General features: G+C 35.4%; 2 protein-coding genes, 1 long non-coding RNA gene, 1 other non-coding gene and 1 pseudogene across 5 annotated transcripts; 2 read left to right on the plus strand and 3 right to left on the minus strand.

The window, feature by feature from the left end:
- Positions 1 to 322: 322 nt before the first annotated feature.
- On the minus strand, positions 323 to 9,655 carry LOC147483269 (RING-H2 finger protein ATL40-like; annotated as a pseudogene). Its single transcript, XR_015203482.1, has 13 exons — positions 9,358 to 9,655; positions 9,197 to 9,277; positions 9,029 to 9,087; positions 8,881 to 8,949; positions 8,329 to 8,405; positions 7,908 to 8,022; positions 7,491 to 7,652; positions 7,273 to 7,384; positions 5,750 to 5,912; positions 5,347 to 5,660; positions 5,162 to 5,260; positions 1,481 to 1,542; positions 323 to 1,274 (listed from the first exon to the last, which is right to left on the minus strand). The product of XR_015203482.1 is annotated as an RING-H2 finger protein ATL40-like (transcript).
- Positions 9,656 to 10,041: 386 nt separating this feature from the next.
- LOC147483270 (uncharacterized) lies at positions 10,042 to 10,817 on the minus strand. The gene is made up of 4 exons (XR_015203483.1): positions 10,676 to 10,817; positions 10,512 to 10,592; positions 10,344 to 10,402; positions 10,042 to 10,263 (listed from the first exon to the last, which is right to left on the minus strand). It is a non-coding gene; the product is annotated as an uncharacterized LOC147483270 (long non-coding RNA).
- Positions 10,818 to 12,174: 1,357 nt separating this feature from the next.
- On the minus strand, positions 12,175 to 17,439 carry LOC147483271 (U-box domain-containing protein 44-like). The gene is made up of 5 exons (XM_086578076.1): positions 16,937 to 17,439; positions 16,060 to 16,848; positions 15,404 to 15,710; positions 14,630 to 15,094; positions 12,175 to 13,791 (listed from the first exon to the last, which is right to left on the minus strand). The coding sequence occupies exons 1-5, from the start codon at positions 17,369 to 17,371 to the stop codon at positions 12,665 to 12,667; spliced, it is 3,123 nt and encodes a 1,040-aa protein (XP_086434202.1). The 5' UTR covers positions 17,372 to 17,439; the 3' UTR covers positions 12,175 to 12,664.
- Positions 17,440 to 17,901: 462 nt separating this feature from the next.
- On the plus strand, positions 17,902 to 18,318 carry LOC147483272 (uncharacterized). Its single transcript, XM_086579520.1, has one exon. It carries the CDS (start codon positions 17,902 to 17,904, stop codon positions 18,316 to 18,318), a length of 417 nt encoding a protein of 138 aa, XP_086435646.1.
- Positions 18,319 to 21,118: 2,800 nt separating this feature from the next.
- Positions 21,119 to 21,201, plus strand: TRNAK-UUU (transfer RNA lysine (anticodon UUU)). The gene has a single exon. It is a non-coding gene; the product is annotated as a tRNA-Lys (tRNA).
- Positions 21,202 to 22,840: the final 1,639 nt, after the last annotated feature.

Consider the following 22,840-nt stretch of genomic DNA (forward strand, 5'->3'; position numbering starts at 1 on the left):
TTGGAATAAAATAAATGAATAAAAACTATAAAAAATAAATCTAGTATGTGCGTCACCAAAATAACTAATTACCAATTGGGAAACTTCAACAACCTCAAATTAAAATATATACTTATCACCTACTTTTACATACTATTATTGACTAATCGTTTAATAATTAGCACCATCTATCTAGAAAATCAACAGATGAGTACATGGCAAACTATTGTGGAGATACATTGAACACTAACCATTGTCATAATAATTAAATTTTCATCAGAAATTAGTCAAAAAACACTTTTGGTAATATATAACAATAAGAACAAAAATATCAAATGCACGATTGTCAACAGTAAATCGTTCCATAATGGGTCACTTAAGTCCCATAAATCAGAAAGGGTCACTTAACAACACTTTTTATCAGAAGTATTTTTTAGTAATACTACCAGAAAGGGTCACTTAAGTCCCATAAATCATTCGCTATTAAACATGGCGCGAAGGCGAGAAACAGAACTAGTTTGTACATGCAAGAGCATTTCTGTTCCAGACTTCTAGTGTGAATGTACGATTTAACAAAATTTAGAGACAAACCAAAAAATAAAAATAAAAAAAATGCCAAAATTACTTCCTCTAAATCTCTTGCGCAATCAGTTTGCTCATTTGGTCGTAGTCTTCTATCTGATTTCTCCCTACTAAGTTAAAAGAACTTAGTCGCGAACTTGATCCTCCTAGTTTTGAAGATTGTCCTAGTGCACCGTCTGATGTACCCTCTGAACATGGTAAAGTAGGGTTGATTGCATCGACTGGTGGAGCGGTAGCCATGGCTGGAACAACCACAACCAACTCAATAAACTCAGGCTGGGCTCTTGGCTCGATCTGCTTCAGTGTGACAAATGGGGCACGTGGAGTGCACTCTCAACCATGTATCAATGCACTGTGAATGAAATGTGTGCTTGCAGTTAGGAAGAAGTCTAGCCATTTCTTCATCCTCTAAATTACTTAAACACACCGCGCACTCGATATGTCTATCCTTAATTTCTTCTGCTCCTTTATAAACAAATAAGGGTAGGGTGGCAATCACTGCAGCATCAAGTCCTCTTTTTGGTTGCTCATTGGTGTGCACATGTGCAGCTGTGGTGCTAAGGCAGCCTAATTGACAAAGAGCTTCACGACGTCTTGCTTGACGTTTGAGAACACATCTTGCATATATGTCGAGCATGACAATGACTACGACCACGAAAAATAAGAAAACAATTGTTGTAAGCATGATTCTGCTGTTAAGGCTATATTGATATCTGCGGCGATCATGATCACAGTAAAATGAGTTATCATTGTTGTCAAAGCTGCTCATGACTACATTGTGGTTTTACAAATATTCAAGAATTCTACCCAACTTCTCTTATGCTAAAAAGGGTTTTACAAATAAATTTCGACAAAATTAATAGAATTGCAAATTTGAATAAATAATGCTTACGGTTAACTTTTCAGTTTGACTTCTTACCTAAGATCATTGCAAAACCGTAAAACATCAACCATTAGATCATCTGAGATCGCAATCAAGCCCTGAAACATCAAAAATTTAGTTAATGAAAACTAATTATATTGATATCTATTTCTCGCAAAAGTTCAATTAAAGCCAACTGCTGGTGATAATTTTACACCTAAAATTTAGTTTTAGCATTTGGTCTTTCTTTCAGGAGAACAAAATCAATCAATTATTAGTTATGGCTATCTGGAATTCAGATGTAGGAGCATATGGTTCTCATAATCTGTGCTCTTGATCAAGATCTTGGAATAAAATAAGTGAATAAAAACTATAAAAAGTAAATCTAGTATGTGCGTCACCAAAATAACTAATTATAGCTTTAGAACAATGCAACAGGTAGCTTTTTCACATGGTCATGTTCAACACGTGTGAGTACGTATAACATTGTGCAATTTAAACCTTCAGCTACAATAGATTCTCAATACCACCAAGTAGCAATAACACATAGACACAACACTGACAAAAATGATAACAATGATCCATTTTGTTTTTTTTCTTGATTAGTATCCATATGCTTTATCAATTACCTTTGAGGCACCACTGAAACCTAATATATTTGGACTTCCATTTCAACAAAAGATTAATTTGCAAAAAATTAAAGAAAGCCAAATACAAAGCATTAACATGATATTGATTAGTATGACAACTAAAATGCTTGCAGGAACAACTATAACATGATCTTAAAGATGAATACATGCATCATACGAAAAAACTTTATACCGAATCATGAATTTAAACTCTACCCTTTAAATCACTACATAGAAAGAAAAAAAAATCCAGACAACACCTTATTGAAAGAAACCAAAACTTTTGGGAAACCAATTCCTAGTAAAAAGAAACCAAGAGTCTAATAAACTAGCTAGAGAAGGGTAAGAAATAATGTAATAATTCCTCTGTTGCCATATTAGCATAGACTTGGGTCTCGGACTCATTACTATTTTCTTCCTTAGCATTTAGTCAAACACCTATGAGGCAGATTAATAAGGATGATTGGGGTTGCAAACCACAACAAATAAGTTATTCCTTGTCAAGCTGGTCTTATTGTATTATGATGGTAACAAACTATCAGACAAATTCTGGTAACATTACAAACTTTTCTCACCATGTGTAAAATTCGAAGCAATCTATGTAAAGTTAGTTACATTATGAACTCTTCTCACCTGGTTAAAATAATGAACGATCTAATCACTTAGTGGTTGAGAGCTTACACTCCAAACACAACCCGTGGAATGCACAAAGTGCATATCCCAACCACTTGAGAATGGTGTACATGACCTAACAAAGGCCGCAGTAGCCACAACAACAATCTCAATATTGAAGTAGATATGCAATTTCCAATCCTATGAGACAGTATATAGGTTTATCTATGCAGTACATCTACCAAGCTACTCATGAGAAATATGGCCTAATCTTTTAATTGCTAGAATAACACAACACGTAAAGCTCCCAGAAAATCATTTAACAACACTAACTTGTTAGTTAAACAAATGTCTATAATCATTTTAATGTAATGATTAGTAGTATTGTTAAAAAATTGTGACATTAGGGGACGTAAACTGATTAGTTTAACTAACATTACTTTCCCTCCTCTCTATCGTTAATTTAGTGACTAACCCCTTTGTAAAAAGGGGTGCTGACTGACCAACAGTCACAATGTTTATCTAATCAATGAAGCTTAAAGGAAAACCAACCATACCTTCTTGTTTAAGTAAAAATTATGTATGGAGAATGATCATATTTGTTTCATGAACCATGACTTCATTACAACTTTAACAACTAAAAAGTGAAAGTGACACTTAAATTCAATCTAGCTAAGTAGTTCATATGGTCTTTAAATGACTTGAATAACTGTTTAATAAATTTCACGAAGGTTAAAGAGGAAAAAAATGGTATCGAGAGAACACCCAACTTGATGTGATATCGAGAGATCAAGGAATGACACATATCCAATATGCTATGAGAGAGTTTCGTGGAGAAATTAGTAGTGGAAGATGGTTTCTAAAAAGACTAACTAAAAGAGAACGACTCTACGCAAAGTTAGAAAAAAAAAATAAAAAAAACAACAGCACGGCTATGAATCTCTCCAGGTGAACCTAATAGTGAGTTATGGCCTAACTTAGGCCGGAGAGAGGAAGATCTCTAACAATGAATAAGCTGCCTTTCTTTCACTCGTAAGATAATATCTCTAATTAGAACTTCAACAATATAACTATAACTATAAGTTCATAAAAATTCATATGCACTAATAGTTATATTTTTGTCATAAGGACTCTCGGGAAGCACGCTTATGTTAGTAAAACTATTCAAGTCATTCAATTATTCTAAGAAATGACATTGCAACCATTAGCACATCTCAACCTACACAATCTGCAAGGGGTTAAGTACAAACTGAGGAAGCCAAAACCTCAAGACATGATCCAAGCACATATTTCACTTAGAAACCTAACTTAGGAAGCAATTAAAGTGAGCAACACAAACTGTAATGAAAAAAAAATGCTTCATTTGTAGTTAAAATACCTAATTGGTATGCGAATTACATAGATAAAAAAACGAAGTGTTTACCATGTCCAACAAACATCTATGACCAATATCCCGTTGTCATTTTATCTTCCCATTTAGGTGCATGTTCCAAGCCTTTATACCCTTTTATCCTCTATCTAATTTAGTACTTGAAAAGTGAAAGTATAATAACAAATGTAATAAAACAATAGACAAATTTCTTCCAAAACAGATAAAGAGTTTGGGATTGACTACTATTTTCAAGGGAAGTTGCAGGGATACAATGCTCAGGTTTACATTCTCCCAAGTGAAGAGCTTATGAATGTAACCTTTCAAACAAATCCACCGTAGTCCTACCTTAGCTTAGTCTTTCTCACACCTCTTCCACCTTTTGTCTGAATTAGATTTATGTATGTATATTGCTAACATTTTTCTACCCTTATTGTTTTTGCAAATTAAATTTTGACAATTTTCATTTTGGATCTACAGTATTTTGCTTATGTATGTTAAAGTTGAAGGTCTTTTATCGAACAAAATTTTAGAAGAACAAATGGTGTAGTACTATAGATAAAAAAACGAAGTGTTTACCATGTCCAACAAACATCTATGACCAATTTTCATAACAGGTAGGGAGAGAGAACTAATATATATGAATTGTCAGTAAGCATTAAGGGAGTCAAAATCTTCACCAAGGTATGTTTGTAAGCTTTTGAACGCTTCACTGCCAGGCAATATTTTCTGAAATCAGTTTTTTGTTTAGATACATAGGATCCTTATTTTCCTCAATACTTAAAGTACAGTATCAATGAGACATATCCCCAAATACATAACAATATTCCAACTTCCTGAGCTTATTGAGTTCCATAGAAGAGCAATTAGGCAGACTTGACGAATTTTTTTAATTATATTCTTTAACAAACTATAAATTCTATCTAATATATAGCGCGATAGGGAAAAAAACTACTATAGTTGAAGTTGGAATTAGATAGATCAAAACATAAACGAACATAAAAACTCTCGAACCCAAAATCCTACGCTCATTCTAGATAAATCTCTTCAAAAAGATAGTTTATTTTTTTAATTATAAAGTAACCACACCGATACAGAAAACAATGGAAAAGAGTTTTCAAGAATTACCCGAGTCATATTCTCAAAATCCATGCCCTTAATTGCTTTCATAGTTAGTTCAGATTAACTGAATTTCCCCCTTCTCCAACCAAGTCCATTACTTCCCCCCTAAAAACAAATGATGTACAATTGATGAATTCTGAAATTGAATTCAATCAAAGATTTAAAAATATGAAATTCATAGAAGAGTGTACCTGGTGGGTATGGATGATTGAAATCGAGATTGAACTGAGAACCAATAGTTGAAGCGATAGAGAGATAACATATCCATATATCTCCCTTAAGAAATCTGAGTTTTTTTTTTAATGTAGACATTGTAGAACAATATTGGCATAGCAGTTGCACAGTGAAAGCAGAAAAGTTAGCATCGTCCAATCACAGGAGTATAGGTTGTCATACACTCATACCCTTGCACTGACCTGTTCCCACAATTTAAAAGGTCACAAGGGAGGAATCTCACGTCGTTCTAGTTAAAGAGCTTCACAAATTCTTCATAAGGAAATAGAACCTGTGAATGACGCAAAACAATGAGTTTCTCACTGTTGAAGGAGAATATTGTCACTACAAATTCATATAATAACAGCTGGTTACACTTACCTTCTTTATTAGTGGAAATTCTTTAGTAGATTTACCACCAAGAAGCTTTTCCACCAATGCTACTGACATCTGATTTTGCACTCAGACCTCCACATTTTCTGAGCTCCTGACATTTTTGTCTATGTGACTTGATCTCCAATGCTCCAACTGGCAAGTATGAGAGCTGATGAAACAAAATGATAGCCGCCAACATATTACAAAGATTTCTGTAACACTATTAAACCAATAATGATGAGGCCCCTTGGTTAACATAACAGACTACCAAACTTATTTTCCCCAATCAAATTAGTCTTTCTAATCCCCAACAGTAAAGTTGGACACATATTACAATGAACAACACAATGTGCATTAAATTCCTACCATCAAGAAACGAAATTTAACAAAAAATGAAAAAGAAAAATTACCAATACATAACATCCTTGCAACCAGAACACCTCTTACTACTCCCAACTTTCCCACACGCACCACAAACACCACCATCGCCGCTTTCAACAGCAATGACACACATATTATTATTACTATTATTTTCTTGTTCTTGGAAATTGGCGTCGCCTAGAAAGTATGAAGAAGCAGTGGTTTTAAGCAAGTGAAGTAATCCAATACCGATTAAAATAGCTGTGAATATGAATTGGAATAATAATGGGTAAAGATCCAATGCTATACTCATTAATCTCTTCACGCGAAAGGAACAACCCTGAATTTCAGAAAAGGAATTTATTAAATTTGAAGAAAAATGAGAAGTGCACGAATGGTGTTTTGTTTTTTTTTGTTTTTTTTTCCTGGTTCAAGCTAATTGGTTTTGGAGAAAAAAAAGGTCAAGATAGGGTTGGGCGAGTTGACTGATTATCAATCTGTGCGGAGAGCTTTTTAGCTTATGTTGGGGGTGTTTTGTTTTTATGTTTTTCTGTAGCCGAACAATTGAAAAGAGATGATGTAGCTAGGTTTTTCTCTTTTGTTTTTGGTGAAGTTCGGATGGGGTTTTGAGTTTTGACGAATTTTTTTTTTTTTTTTTTATCATTTTTTTTTATTTTTATTTAAGATATTTATGCGAACAGTTCTCAAAACTGGGCGTGAATTTGTTTTTTTATCAGCCGAATCATTCTAAAAGCTGAGGTGTCCACTTTAGAGAAAAAAAGGCGTTGAGGTGGCTTCCTGGGAAATATCCACAAAGCAACCCCAATATCTCACATTTGCGTATTAGCACAAATTAACCTACAAACCCAATAACCTGTAATACTATGTGCATACTGGCTTAACCAACAATTGATCCCACTACTTATGAACAGATTCATTTAATTGATCCAATTACTATGAGCATAGCATGTTAAAATAGAAAATGATTGTACACCATGTATAGCATAAAAAATGAAAATAACGTTTATGTACAAAATTATAACTCTTTCTAGAAACAAAGAAGTATCATGTGTTATATACGTTACACTCGTTAAAATGCTATTTAAAGCTCAAGTGCTTTTAAGATTTAGATTGAAATTCTATATGCATGAAGTCACCAAATAACCTACATGTACCACCATAGAACGTCACATCCTAAGTTTGAGTAGATCCACACTTATGAAGAGCTTATGTCTCTTCTTCATGCCCGCAAATGTGAAATGCAATAGTGCAACCTAAGCTCTTTATGCACACAAAAAGACACCACTAATTAGACTTGAAGTTCAATATTTCATCTAATGTTTGGGAAAAAAAATACATAAATAGAATAGATGAGTCAAATTGTTACCTTTGAATTGCCTGAGATGGGTGACATCTTGGGATGTACTTATTTTCTTATAGCCTTCAACTGGTAACATACATTGGTTGCTTAAATATTTGAAAATTTTATGCTGAATATTTAACCTAGAGTCCAAATTGGTTTATTGTCGTTCAAGTTCACCTCCAGCTTCTTATAAAAAACAATCAGGTCATAGATCAGCTCTAAAATTTGCCTTAAACAATGCACATTCAGCCGGATAATCTGTAACTCCAAAACAATACTATCTAATCATCATAATACTAAAAATACTTGGTTAAGGAGGCCTTGCTCAATAAGTTCAACAACTATCGTAAAAGATTTCTTCTATCTTTGTACATGTCAATCAAGTAATATCAGTGAATAGTGAATAAACCTAGGATAAGAGTTTGTGTAAGGTTGTCTCACCATTTGTAATATCACCTCCATTCCTTTTGTGATCACCATCAAATGTAACTGGGAAAATATCAATTTTCTTTGTATTAGCTTGTTCTCGATCCCATGGGAAATTCACTTATTAAACCTGAAATCCAATATAGTATGGTATTAGCCAATGTTGGCCACTGGAAATCATAGACAAACTCACTAACCTAACCAATCAATTTAGAAACCAATGTGCACAATTATAATCCAAATGTTTGGATCATTAAACACACAGAAACAAAGTAAAAATAAAGTACTCAAAATAGATGAGCCAGTAGTGGCATAGCGGTTTCGAAAATGTTTGCACCGTCCTCTAATCATCAAGCTAAAAATCCTAAACCCAAGCAATAATTTGAACATCCTATTCTACAACTTAATTAGAAGACTTAACCAAAGAGTAACTTACCTCCGTCACCAAAAAAAAATTGGTAGATGAGTTGAAGTTGTGATAACTTCGTGCCAATCTTCCTCATTTATTGTGAGCTGAAAATGCAACCACACTTAAACATTGATAATCTCAAAGACGCCCGACTAAAAAACAATAGAAAAAGTGTCAATTGAGTCATGGAATTTTTAATGTTCATTACTAAAAAATATTATGCTATAAAAGATGGGTACATTTGAGATGAATTTAATCAAAGATGCCTAGCAAAAAAAGCAAAAACTTCCCTAACTCTAGCAAAGAAACAAATCTAGCAAATTAAAGAAATAAGCCACTGGTAAAGCATGAATCATATATAACGCTCTCTAGTAAAGCAACAATTGTAGCAAAGAAATGAGCCACTGGTAGAGCAAGAATCATATATTAAATATAATTGCCATGTAGCATATAGTATTTCTTGTCGCATACTCAGCAAAATTTCATGTTATCCCCGCAAGAATGCTTTGTAAAATTCATACACCTAACCAATTTGTGAAATTGCTGAGAAGTCACTCAATCTAATTCTTTGAAACTTACATAATTATTGAATCCTCCAGCTTCCGCACATCAATTGAATTCTTTGGTGGCGGTGCGACAACATCCAATCTTCATCATCGAGAACACTCTCATTAACCGCACCACAGCTCTATCAACAAATTATTCAAAAATCAAACAAACCAATCACATCCATAGGTGATTGGTCATTATTCTTCAAACGTTATGGTTTTTCCGAATCAGAATCATCTGTAATCATACACATAAAAAAATCTTAATGGTGAGACCTCTATATAAGCATCCCAATGAAACAAAATAAATAATCATCTATAACAAGCAATTTAAACACGCAAAGTACCTCTGTATAAGCATCCCAATGAAACAACACCTCCTGAATGAGTATTGTTGTAATTTCAATGTACTCCCTTTCTCAAGCGAACTGTTTTTAAGAAAAAACAAAGAAAAAAAATACCATACCAGTAGAAAAAAAAATAGAGCAGTACTTCAAACAACATATACCTTTACTTCGATCTCGATCTGGCGGCACAAAGTTGTAGGGCAAAAAGAGAAGAAGGATTTTGGTTTTAGAGGAAGGAGATGAGGGTTTCCATGAGAGAGGGGAGGGGTAATGGTGAGAGCTTTCTCTTTTCTTGGTTAGAGAGAGAGGAAAAGAAGCGTGAAGGGTTTCCTTTTAGACTTCCCTTTTTTTTTTTGGACTTTACTTTTTGTTTTTTTGTTTGGGTTATGAACAATTGAAATTGGGAAAAGAGGGCGTAGAATTCATTTTTTTTTTTGCCAAATCAAAGACTATTAATACTGAGTAGTGGAGAATGTTCCCAGTGAAACACGTCAACCCCCTTTTTTCTCTAATGAAGACACCTTTAGCTTTTCCAATAATTCGGCAAAAAAAAATACTCAAAAACGCCCGTCTAAAAAACAATAGAAAAAGTGTCAATTGAGTCATGGAATTTTTAATGCTCATTACTAAAAAATATTATGCTATAAAAGATGGCTACATTTGAGATGAATTTAATCAAAGATGCCTAGCAAAAAAGGCAAAAACTTTCCTAACTCTAGCAAAGAAACAAATCTAGCAAATTAAAGAAATAAGCCACTGGTAGAGCATGAATCATATATAACGCTCTCTAGTAAAGCAACAATTGTAGCAAAGAAATGAGCCACTGGTAGAGCAAGAATCATATATTAAATATAATTGCCATGTAGCATATAGTATTTCTTGTTGCATACTCAGCAAAATTTCATGTTATCCCCGTAAGAATGCTTTGTAAAATTCATACACCTAACCAATTTGTGAAATTGCTGAGAAGTCACTCAATCTAATTCTTTGAAACTTACATAATTATTGAATCCTCCAGCTTCCGCACATCAATTGAATTCTTTGGTGGCGGTGCGACAACATCCAATCTTCCTCATCAAGAACACTCTCAGTAACCGCACCACAGCTCTAATCAACAAATTATTCAAAAATCAAACAAACCACTTACATCCGTAGGTGATTGGACATTATTCTTCAAACGTTATGGTTTTTCCAAATCAGAATCATCTGTAATCATACACATAAAAAAATCTTAATGGTGAGACCTCTATATAAGCATCCCAATGAAACAAAATAAATAATCATCTATAACAGACAATTTAAACACGCAAAGTACCTATGTATAAGCATCCCAATGAAACAACACCTCTTGAATGAGTATTGTTGTAATTTCAATGTACTCCCTTTCTCAAGCGAACTGTTTTTAAGAAAAAACAAAGAAAAAAAATACCATACCCGAAGTAGAAAAAAAAATAGAGCAGTACTTCAAACAACACATACCTTTACTTCGATCTCGATCTGGCGGCACAAAGTTGTAGGGCAAAAGAGAAGAAGGGTTTTGGTTTTAGAGGAAGGAGATGAGGGTTTCCATGAAAGAGGGGAGGGGCAATGGTGAGAGCTTTCTCTTCTCTTGGTTAGAGAGAGAGGAAAAGAGGCTGTGAAGGGTTTCCTTTTAGACTTTCCTTTTTTTATTTTTGGACTTTACTTTTTGTTTTTTTGTTTGGGTTACGAACAATTGAAATTGAAATTGAAATTGGGAAAAGAGGCGTAGAATTTTTTTTTTTTTTTTTTTTTTTGCCAAATTATTGGAAAAGCTAAGGTGTCCCCATTAGAGAAAAAAGGGGACTAACGTGTTTCACTGGAAACATTCTCCACTACTCAGTATTAATAGTATTAATACTCTTTGATTTCAATTAAATTTTGATACTAACTTGCAAAGGATCCGTGCAGAAGCTTACCCTTGACAGAGATGTGGTCTCTGAAACTCAAAAAGGGGTGGGATGTCATACCTGGATTGTATGCAATAAAACTCCAATAACTCGTTCTAAGTTCTAACACACGAATTTGATAGGGATCACAATTTCAAAAGGTAATTACGGAAAGTGTTTCGAGCTAGACTTCCAAATCTAGATTCGACAATTCCAGGTTGTGCATCAATTTGTGTGGTTGATACAAATAATATGCGTAATTCTTGTTTCCCTGGCACTTAGCCTAAAAAAGAAGAACAGAACAACAAGAGTCAATTTAATCCAATGTTATCATACTCTCTTTAGCACTAACATCACACCCTAGAGACCTCACATGGATCTTTTAGATTAAGTCACATCTAAGCACAAGATGAAATCTATTAGAATAGATGTCTTCTCATCAAGTGAGACAATACATGGATTAGGCCAAACATATACAGTTCTGTTGGTTTGTTAATGGAGCTAATATAATATTGGGTCCAAGAAATTGATCCTATATATTTTGATCTGAACAAGATCGAGGATCACTTATTCACTACTTCCGGCAATAGGAATTGGTGAATATTAAGTATTAACCCACATCGTCTCTTATCGTTTCTTGCTTTCTGTCAACATTCCCAGTGTATGACTGTATCACACAAAAACAAGCACAGATACTGCTGACAGAATCAACATCAACATGATAAACTATCTCATTTTTTGGCCAGGTTAACAGTCTGCACTATTCAACAATAACATTGTAACATGCCATAGTCATCATTCATGATTCATCACATCCATGAACTAAACAAGCTACAGAATTAGAAGCTTGTCAGCAAACTACAAAGTAGGTCACCATTACATTATAACATATTGGTAAGTAAGGAAGAGAAGCAGAGTTTGAGTGAGAAAGGGCGTCCAAGGTGGAAGGAACAAAAGTCATTTTGGACTTTAGGTTTACCAAAAGGACACAAACATACTGAAGTGGAAGGAACCATTTATAGAGTGGATCTACTATCATATGATCACTATCTATGATCTATCAAATTAAACTTTGTAAAACCTTATGGAAAGCCTCTATTATTGCCCAAGGATGACTGTAATCACAATTTTTAGGGATAATGTGCACAAATATGCATGTTAGCATGTATACAAACAAATGAATCAAACTACAAAAAGTGGGACAATGACCTCATCAATGGGCGATCATGGTGCACGTCCCAAACAGACGTAATCAGGATGAAATTATACCACAGGGCACAGACCAGTAATCAAGATAGTTCCCAATTCTCTTCTTTCTGTTGAGGAAGATGTCCAAACATTTCTTACCCGGGCTCCATGGTAATTTCTGAGGTGTTGTGTGCTGGCAAGGACCATCTTTATACAATTCCCAGATCAGACAATCTGATTACTTTAATGGATACAACATTTCTCACTTCAATTTTAATTGCGTAATCATGTGAATTAGAGAGATACACCTTTTTACATGTGATCCATATTTTCAAATAATACAATATAGATGCAGCTTCGGACCTGCTTTGTTTCAGCGCCTGATAGCTCGCATCTGAGCTTGATTATGGCTCCTCCCACTGACCACTGACAATTGTTTCAGATTAGTTAGTGCATCCTGAGCGTGCCTCTTCGTGTTACCATTACCGTGTGTAAAAGCTTCCACCAAGGCTGTCACTAGCGTCTGATCAATAGAATATTGATTGGTTTCACTTTCCACTCTCAATATCTTCTCCACCATCCAAATTGTTCTCTCTTGAAGTTCCCCTGTTCTGACCACTTTGAACAAATCAATCACCACATCAGTCACTCCAAGTTTTTCCAGTTCATCAACAGCCTGCTTAAGACTGTAAGAGGTATCATCATTCAAGAGCGTGGATAGTGCCTCCACTGCAGTTATTTGAACATTAGTGTCTTCATCATACAAAATATCAACCAGGGGCTTAATGCAGTTGCTTTTAAGCAAGCAAAACTGGCTGTCATCCTCACATGGCGCGCTGTGTATCGGACATGTTAGTGGGGCCTTTGGTGCCTTTGCGCACAAATACATCAAGGAAGAGAACAACCCACGAGGAGGTTGGGGTTCCAAGTCTAGAGATGTGATCAGTGTCCTCCCAGACTCAGACAAATACTTCAGTCCAAGGGCAGCTCGTTGTTTCACTCTTGGCTGCAAGGAAGAGCTAAGCTGGTTTCTGAAGACAGTCATAAGCCAATGTTCTTGAACTGCAGCAAATATTATTGGGTCATGGTATCTCACAAATTGCAGTAACAGACCAAGAAGCCCTTCCACCGCAAGTGACGTAGAACGGGAGGTCCTTCCGCTCGAGCTGTGATGATATTCTTTGAGAGCTGCAACTGTCCATCCTATGAGACTGGTTCCTAGGACTGACTCCACTTCATCAGCAGTTAAAGGAAGGTTAGCAAGTATGCACGCAGCTTCCATCCTCTCTCCATCCGTATACTGGGTGTCTAATAGCTTGTCTTTCAATAAGGGGAAGTCGTTAGAAGCTCTCAGCTCATTAGCCAAAATTTGCCCCAACTTTTCAGAAAGGATCCTTAAAAGCTTAAAGGCACAAATCCTATGGCCAGTTTCAGGGTGTCCAAGAAATGGGATGACCATTTTAATGCCACCACCAGAATTTATATGAGTGGCTACTGATTCTGTAAGAGAGATGGAACTGGGTTAGTATATCAGATATGACTGTGCAAGAAATGGTACCCCATTTAGTAAATATGTGGTCTATAGGGAAGTGGAGACTCGAGGCCATTGGCTGAAGAGGAAACTTAATGGTTTTGCAGATATATTTAATTTTACATCCAAAGAGAGGCATGGATGATGCACAAGACAGTATTAACTATTAAGGGAAAAGGTTCTCCCCAATTTTTTTAGGTAACTAGCTAAGTGCCTAACTGGAGATCTGTTTAACAATGATATCTTGAAAGCACTTGAAAATTTGAAATATGATAATAGTAGGAGCATATTGTCTTTCTCGAGGTGGTAAAAAGTTTTAATGGGAAGAACTTCAGGTTGGAACAGACATGAATCGGACAAAGTGTTCTTGGGAGATATTTACATCTAACTTGTCAAGTATCATTGTGCATGAACCATGAAAATCTCAAAAATAGTGCATTTTTCACACATTTAACATGGATGCCACTTCATCATGTGCCATGTCATACTTGCAGTTATAAGATTTTGCCTCATTTATCATGCAAATCTCAAAAGGTTATGTATATGCAATACATTTTCTTTTCAAATACTCTGATATTCACACCAGATGTATGTTTTCTTCATATCCGAGCACAGTATCGAAGAGCGCTTGATAAAATATCTCACAGAAAGGAATTATAAGTCTTCACAACTTTTGCAACAAGTTCATTACATATGCACTTTAACTATAACAATGAAACAGACAATATATCTCAAATCCAGCATCCTGATAACATCAAATCATATCATTTGGGAAAAGCTTATTCAATAAGGAATCAAGAGCCTAACCTGATGCCTGGGGAGAAGATGCAATACCATTAAGGATCTGCAGAACTGCAACTTGACCTTTAGAAGACGCATGAGCTAAAAGCCCCATGATACTGTAAACTATGGCTTCCGACTGCATTGAAAACCCCTCCTTATTTACAGATGCTAGTTCCCAGTGCCCTGGCTTCGTTACTATGTTTGCTATTATCAATAAAGCCAATTCCTTCAGGTCATGAACCTCATCTTGATTTTTAAATAGAATGTCTGTAAGAGGAACGAGGACACCAGAATCAACAAGAATGGCTGCGTTATCATCCAAAGTAGATAGATTATACAATGCTTGCAAGCTTTCCACCCTTCCCTCTGGCTTATATAGCATGTCAACAAGTTCTTTTGAACATTGCCTTCCAATTTGTTCTTTACTGGTGTTTGTCAATGTCATTTTTCCCACCATAAACGCCATTTCTATTCTGATAGCATCACTACCTGGGCATTGAAAAAAAAAACTATCAGACTTAAACAAAGTCAAAGCCTATAAACTTTTAGGATACTTTAACTCTTTAAGTACATACAATAAAAGTAGGATGCATGTTTCTCTGCAATGTGTTAATTGATAGGTTGACATGCCACCTTAGTTGGGCTGTCCAGTGCATCAATAATCCAATTTGAAACATAGATAGAGGGAAGGGGGAAGACATGGGATGACTAGCTGATACTCTCATACTCACCCGAGAAAAAGCTCACTAAACACAAATAGGATGGTAAAATCTGGTAACAAACAAGCTCGGAACATACCTTTGCAAAGTCGATTAAGCAAAGGTTCAAATCTTCCCGCAGCAGCTAAATGTTGAACATTGTCCTCCACCTTTTCCACCCTCTTTAGGACTTCCTCCGCTAAATAAGATAAAGAAGGATGTTCTAAATCTCCTGCCATTCTCGAGAGAAAAACCAAAGCCCCTTTCTCTGCTGCAACTTTTGAACAATATGCTTCATCACTTGAAAACTCAAGTAATAACTTAACAGCGTACTCCCTCTCTTTTTCTGAGCTTCCAATGAGGCTGTGTATAGCCAGTCTAGTCATACCGTCATCAATCATTCTTAGCTACATGAGAAAGGTAAAAGCAAAAAACAAGAACAAATTTTCATTACAAATGGAACATTAATTGTACAAGTTTAAGACCCTAAGCGCATTCTTTTAAATTTTTTCATAACTTGAACTTTTACTGAAAGAGGTTGTTTCACAAACATTTTTTAGAGAAGTTGTAAGATTCACTAAACAAGGGCCAAACACATTAATATGTCATGAAAAGAATATCAAGCTCTGTGCATGACCAAGTTCAATGGTATGAATCATACAAAGTCCAAAATTCTAAAAGAGCAAAAGTATCTTTTACAAAGCATAGTGAAGAAAATCGAAACAAAAAACTAAAGTTATCAAAGCAGAGATATACCTTGCTCTCGTCATCCTTAGACATGTTAAGCATAACCATTAGAGCTTTGCTCCTTAAATGTGAATCAATACTCTTTGAACAATTCTTCAGCATTTCAACAATAAGAGTTAAGACTCCTGCATTTCGTATTTTGTATCTGCACGAAGGATGCTCTTCAGAGACCTTATACATATTATCCAACACTCGTTCAATGCAGTCCACTGGTGGGGAATCCTCATTAAGATATTGCACAGATGATTTAATCTGAATATCAACATTTCTATTAACCCACTCTTCAATAGCTCCAGCAAGACCAATATTTGCTTTCTGCTCTAATGACTTGAGGACCTGTCCTGTAACTGGACAAGTGGGCTCACGACCATCCTCTAAACACCGCTGAAACCAATACTCAATTGCAGTCCTCTCATAATTCTGAGAAGATTCTAAAACAACTGGATTCTTCATTACTTCTTTGGTCAATGGACAAAGGAAGTTCTTGAAAGGCTGAAAATGTGCATCATCTTCAAAATCAACATCAAAACCTCTACTCCCAACATTCGGCTCAATTGCCCAACTACGGAAAATTCTCTCCAGAGACGTTAAAATATTTTTTTCAGCAACTGAATTCGAGCTAGAAATATCATTCCTCAAGAGCTTGATTTGTTCCTCTAGTTCGGCATGGTTATCTTTATCTATCCCAAGTGCCCGCGCTAAATCCATGACTATTGCACTCTCGACTGCTTTAGTAGTTGGTCTAACTAGTACTTCCTTCTGTAAAGTGCAATACACCCTCTCTTCATTCTCCGTCACCTACACCACCTTACGTATAAAAATCTCTTCCAATACACTTTTGCAATAAAAAAAAACTAAAAAAAAAAAAAAATAAATCACAACTTACTCTGAACTGAGCTTGTTTCATATCTCGAGAAAGATCCAAAACCTTCTTACGAAGATCAGAATTAGTATGATCAGATACAGCAGAGTCAAGTAAAGCTAACCAGCCAGCAATAGCTCTCCCAGAATCTTGTAACATTCCACATAATGATTGACAATTAATAAGTATATAAATCCTACTTTTATTTCTATACACTAACAAAACTTCACATGACGTATTTATTTCGTTTTCTATTCCTTTTAAAGCTGTTTGTACTGATGACGTGGAATGGTTTTCAGGTGAGCGGAGGAAATGGTTTAAAATTAGTTGGAGTCGTTTTGAGTAGTTGGAAAACTGTCGGGGTGGTTCGAATGAGTAGGACTCATTTGGAATATTGCAAATTGTTGTGAGTGATTTAGTCAGTGACTGAAAAACGGGAGTGGATTGAGAGGATATCATTTTTTTTCGTTTTTGTTTTGGTTTTGCATTTTTTTTTTATCGTTTCAGTGTGGTATGGGTTGTTTAAGAAAAGAGAGACAAAATAGTCCAATGTTATGAAGACTTTGAAGGTGTCAAAGTTTTGGAATTTTCGGTATTATTTCGGTTTTGCAAGTGTTTGGAGTGAGATTTAGTCGGAATTCCGGTTTTGGAACTGTCCGGATTTCGGGACTTTGGCAATTCCGAATTCCTGAACTATGAGCATCAACATTGTTCATCTAGCTCACGTTCAAAAGCTTTCGACAGAGTCAGCTGGTGTACCATTCTCTCCATGCTTAAGTCTTTGGGGTTTGATCCAAAGATTGTACATCTTATAAATCAATGTATAAACTCTTCTCATTTCTCTCATGTTATTAATGGCACTCCAACTGGTCACTTCAAATCATCTAGGGGTCTCAGACAAAGTGACCCCCTATCACCTATTCTTTTCATTTTGTGTATGGAGGTTTTATCAAGAATTCTAGAAAAAAAGATCTCTGATAATAAAATACATGGGATCAAGATTTCTAGAAACAGCTATATCACATCTTCTTTTAGCAGATGATGCTTTCATTTTTTGTAGAGCTAACATGGAAGAAGCAACTGAGCTTCTTCATGCTCTAGAGCAATTCGGTAATGCCACGGGTCAAGAGATAAATTTTGAAAAATCTGGGGTTCACTTCAGCAAAAAATTTCCCCTGAACCAAGCCAATAGTATTAAGCAGTTACTGAATATGAGATCCATCCAAGTTGAGGAAAAGTATCTTGGGTCCCCCCTCTTTCTTGGGCAGCCTAAATCTGAGATTTTCAACAGTCTTATTTATAAAGTTAATAATAGGATCTCAAGTTGGAAGAGCAAGTTGCTCTCCAAGCAGCTAGAACAGTTCTCATTAAGTCCATCTCATCCGCTATACCTACATACCAAATGAGTACTTTTCTTCTGTCTCTAAAGGTCACAACAACTATGAATGCCCTTCAAAGAGACTTTTGGTAGGGAACTAGTACTGGTAAGAAGCATCCCCTATATCTCAAAAATTGGAGTTTCATTTGTAAATCTAAAAGACATGGTGGTTTGGGTATTAGAGATGCACAGTTAGATAATTTAGCTCATTTAAGTAAAATTCTTTGGTATATCATTTCTAACCCTTCATCCTTCTTAGCACAGCAGCTAAAAGGTAAGTATTTCAACTCCTCTACTACCTTAAACTCACCACATGTCCATAATAGATCTTGGTTCTGGTATGGTATGCAACAAATACTTAATAAGATCAAAGATAACTCTATCTGGCAAACTGGAGATGGCAATACTATCAACATGTGGACAGACTCTTGGATTCCAGGTATGCATAAAGGGAGAGTACCAAACTCTATTATACCAAACCAGTCTTACAAATGTGTGTTAGAACTCATCAATCACTCCACCAGAACCTGAAATATCAACCTACTTAATCAACTCTTTGATCACTTAACCAGCCTCTACATACAACAAATATACCTACCAAGATCACAACTAGAAGACAAACTTCAATGGTCTCTCACAAAGAAAGATTCCCACTCAGTCAAGTCAATGTATCACCTACTGAGATCTCAAAATACACAACCAATCATTCTTACAACTAACCTAGTTTTCTGGCATAACACTCATTGCCCAAGAGAATCACTTTTTGCTTAGAAATGCTATCATGAAATCTTACCAACTAGGGAACATCTAGCTCAAATTATTCATATCAATGACAAATCTTCTTTACTATGTGGAATGCCTGTGGAATCTGTACATCATATATTGCTAGTTTGTCATTTCACTAGGAAAATATGGGCAACTATCCCCTGGAGTGTCAGATTATCTCAATTTCAGTACTTGCAGGTAAAATAGTGGATATACTTGTGGTTTAATCCACCTTCAAAGTAGCCCATTAATAAAAAAAACTTTGGACAAAATTTTGTTTGTACTTGTATTGGAAAATTTGGTTGGAAAGATGCTCTATTTTTCATGAAAAAAGAGGACCAAACTTCTTCAAAATTTCTCTGCTTGTTAAATATTTTTTTTGATTCCACTGTGAACCAGAACTTGCAAGAACCACAATTGAATCCTAAGAAGGAAATGCACTGGATCCCGCCTGCCATTAATCATGTCAAGCTAAACACTAATGCAACGTACATACAAGGAAGACCCTCATGCTATGGGTTTGTTCTAAGGGATTCTAATGGACGTTTTTTAGCTGCAGGATCAGAACATGGGAGAGACAGCAATCCAAAAGAAGCAGAATGCAGAGGAGTGCTCCAAGGCATCAAATGGAGCTTAAAGTTTAACGTATAGAACTTGGAAGTGGAAACTGACTCCCAAATTGTAAACACCTTTTTGGAGAAGAAGAATGTTAACATATCATGGTCTTCTCAACTACTACTTTTGGATGCTTTAGAACTGTTAACTACTGTAGATAGCTACTGTATAAAATGGGTTAACAGAATTGGAAATAAAGTAGCGCGCCCACATGCTTGCAGCGCAGGGTAGATCTAATCCTGGTTTCACATAATGGGTTCAGAATCCGCCACCATGGCTATGGAACATTCTGAACACTGATATATTTCTTGTAACCTCTGGATTATATATATATATGTGATGATTAACAAAAAAAAGAAAAAAAAAAATTCACATTCAGATACGCTTTTCCAAATTTACTAGTTCAATCAAGTAATTAAAATACTTATATTATGCTGATTAAGCAACTAACTAATATTCCTTGAAAACACGAGGAGTCAATTATTTAACAAGGATCCTACATAGTATGTTGTGTAAGTCTTATAGACAACTACTAAATATCTACAATCTTGTCTTCAATAGAAAAAAAACGGATAGAGATAAATAAAAAATTTGATAGCCAGAATAAGAAAGAGAGATTTCCAGTAAGATATACATCCTTAAACACATCTGGCGGAGGTTCGGGAGGCCTTGCATAATTTTATTTTTGACACTCTAATATCATATTTTAAGTAACATTTCTAATTTTCAGCTCTTCCAAATTTCAAGCAACTAAATATTTGTTTGGAAATTTTATCTAAGAACCAAAAGGTTCATAAATTTCGACCAACTAAATATTTGTTGACAAATCCGCAACGATGGCCAACTCTGTGTGTGTGTTTGGGGAGGGAGGGGAGGGAAATTACAAAACCACATCGAGTTGAGTATAGAATGGGCGTTCCTCTTGATATAGTTGGAATTATAAACAATTTTCAACTGCAAGCTCTAGTCTCCATTGAGAATTGAGGACAAAATGCTTTATTTTTTCGTCCACGAAATGTTGCATGTTTGTAAGATAAATAACGTGGCATTATATGGTAGGTGTGTTGACGATCAGTCTCCATAAGCTGAGTAAGAATTTCAACAACATGACTCACAAATGTTTGTCAGTAAGAATTTCAAAACCATGACTCACAATGTTTGTGCACTGTAGAAGTATCCCAAATGTAGTGCCCGCTTAAGGTTTAGCCGTTTGACAACTCTATCCTGCATTCCTTCTAGAATGATTTATAATCTCTCAATTTTAAGATTTTAGAACCACCTGTTTATTTAAATTACATCTCTCATATTTAGGCTCCCCGATCTCTATTAAAATTGAACCACCTCTTTTTCAATAATTTTTAGGATAGTCTTCTTAATTTAAAAGCGTATAGTCATCCAGTAGACTCCATATATATATATTTGTTAATTTGTTAGAACTCCACGTAGTTGCCTTCTTAGCTCAGTGGTAGAGCGCGTGGCTTTTAACCACGTGGTCGTGGGTTCGATCCACGTGGTCCCCCCACAGACGGCGATATTCTCTATTTTATTTTCTTTTGAAACTCTGTTTTTTAAGAAACAGGAGGGAAAGAGAATATTCTCTATTTTATTTTATTTTCTTTTGAAATGCTTTTGAAACTCTGTACACACAAACACACACACTGAGAGAGTAGCTTGTACGCAAACCCTCTTCTTTCCTCTAACAATAACAAGAAAAAAGAAAAATGAGAGAAACTCTCATTGTGTTCTTTGTTTTCTATGTGTGTCTCATTGCTTTCTTTATTCAATTACTTAATCAACCTCACCACCACCTTCATCAACAATACAGCATTTTTAAGGTAAACAAACAAACCAGTATGCTTTCTCCTTCTTTCTTTCTTTCTTGAAAAACACTCAAAGAAACTATCTCATTTCTTGTTCTTGTTTGATGAATGCTGTAATGCAGATCATGAATGAGGACTATGAAAGAATTGGTCATGGCATTACCATGGATATCTATCACAGCCAGACTGTTAAGTCCAGGTCTCTCTTTTTTGTTCTGTTCTGGTTGCATTGTCTTATAAATGAGCTGAATATGACCTTTCTTGATAAATTGAAGAATTAATGCCCAACTTGTGAATTGATTATGTGTTTCTTCATTATTGATCTTGATGAGTTGTTTCTTGATTTCTCTTGTTGGGGTTTAAGAATCGAAGTGTTTCTTCGGCACATGTTAGATAACACATGACGATGGATGATGTAGCCCTGGCATTATAATTAACAAGAAACACCAATTCAGTGAATGCTCTATTGTTTCAAAATTGGGATGTTGATAATTGTTTTCTTTATTGATTTGATGTTACTAAACTTATAAGTAGTTTAGAGATTATAGCTGCTTTTGTTGATTCTCTGGTTTGCTTTCTGTAAAATCGTCGAGGACAAGGCAATCTGTTTTCTGTACTATTCTTCTTGTTAAAGATTTCTAATGGTTTTTGCTAGGGCTGGTCATCGAGCGAGTCGAGTCGAGCTTTAGCGAGTTCGAGTCGAGCACGTGTGTCTCTCGAGTCGAGCTCAAATTTTTCGAGCCGAGCTCGAGTTGGCTCATCAAGTATCCGAGTAGCTCTCGAGTCTAGATCTTGATGGTTTAGAGCTATATGTTCGAACTCCATCACAAGTTTTCAATATTTATTTGATTTGTTTTGTTCATGCATAAGTTTGAATTCGAACATATTCTAGATACAAGTGAGCAAAAATAGATATATATTACTTACTAAATATCAAAATAATATGCAGAGACAATCTCACGATATACGAGAGTGTGATTACAATTCACTGAAATAACAATGAACCTCTATCTAACAAGTATTATAAGGTGAACACATTATTGTTGCAATCAATATGTGATAAGCTATTAAAATTCAACACACTATTATAACAATTATCCTATGTTTTAACAAAATTATCTAAAATATGAGTAGTTTCGAGTAGCTCGCGAACTACTTGATTTCGAGCTCGAGCTGTAAAACGTGCTCATAATTTAAAATGAGCGAGCTCGAGCCGAGCCCAAAACGAGTCGAGCACCGAGTTGCTCACGAGCATCGAGCCTGATGACCAGCCCTAGTTTTTGCTGATTGTATTATTTGATTGATTTTTTGTATATTTTGTACAAACTAGTATCGAAAAACAGTAATAAG

The sequence above is a fragment of the Coptis chinensis genome, chromosome 8 (genome assembly GCF_015680905.1).
Source record: "Coptis chinensis isolate HL-2020 chromosome 8, ASM1568090v1, whole genome shotgun sequence".
In the NCBI taxonomy this organism is placed as follows: Eukaryota; Viridiplantae; Streptophyta; class Magnoliopsida; order Ranunculales; family Ranunculaceae; genus Coptis; species Coptis chinensis.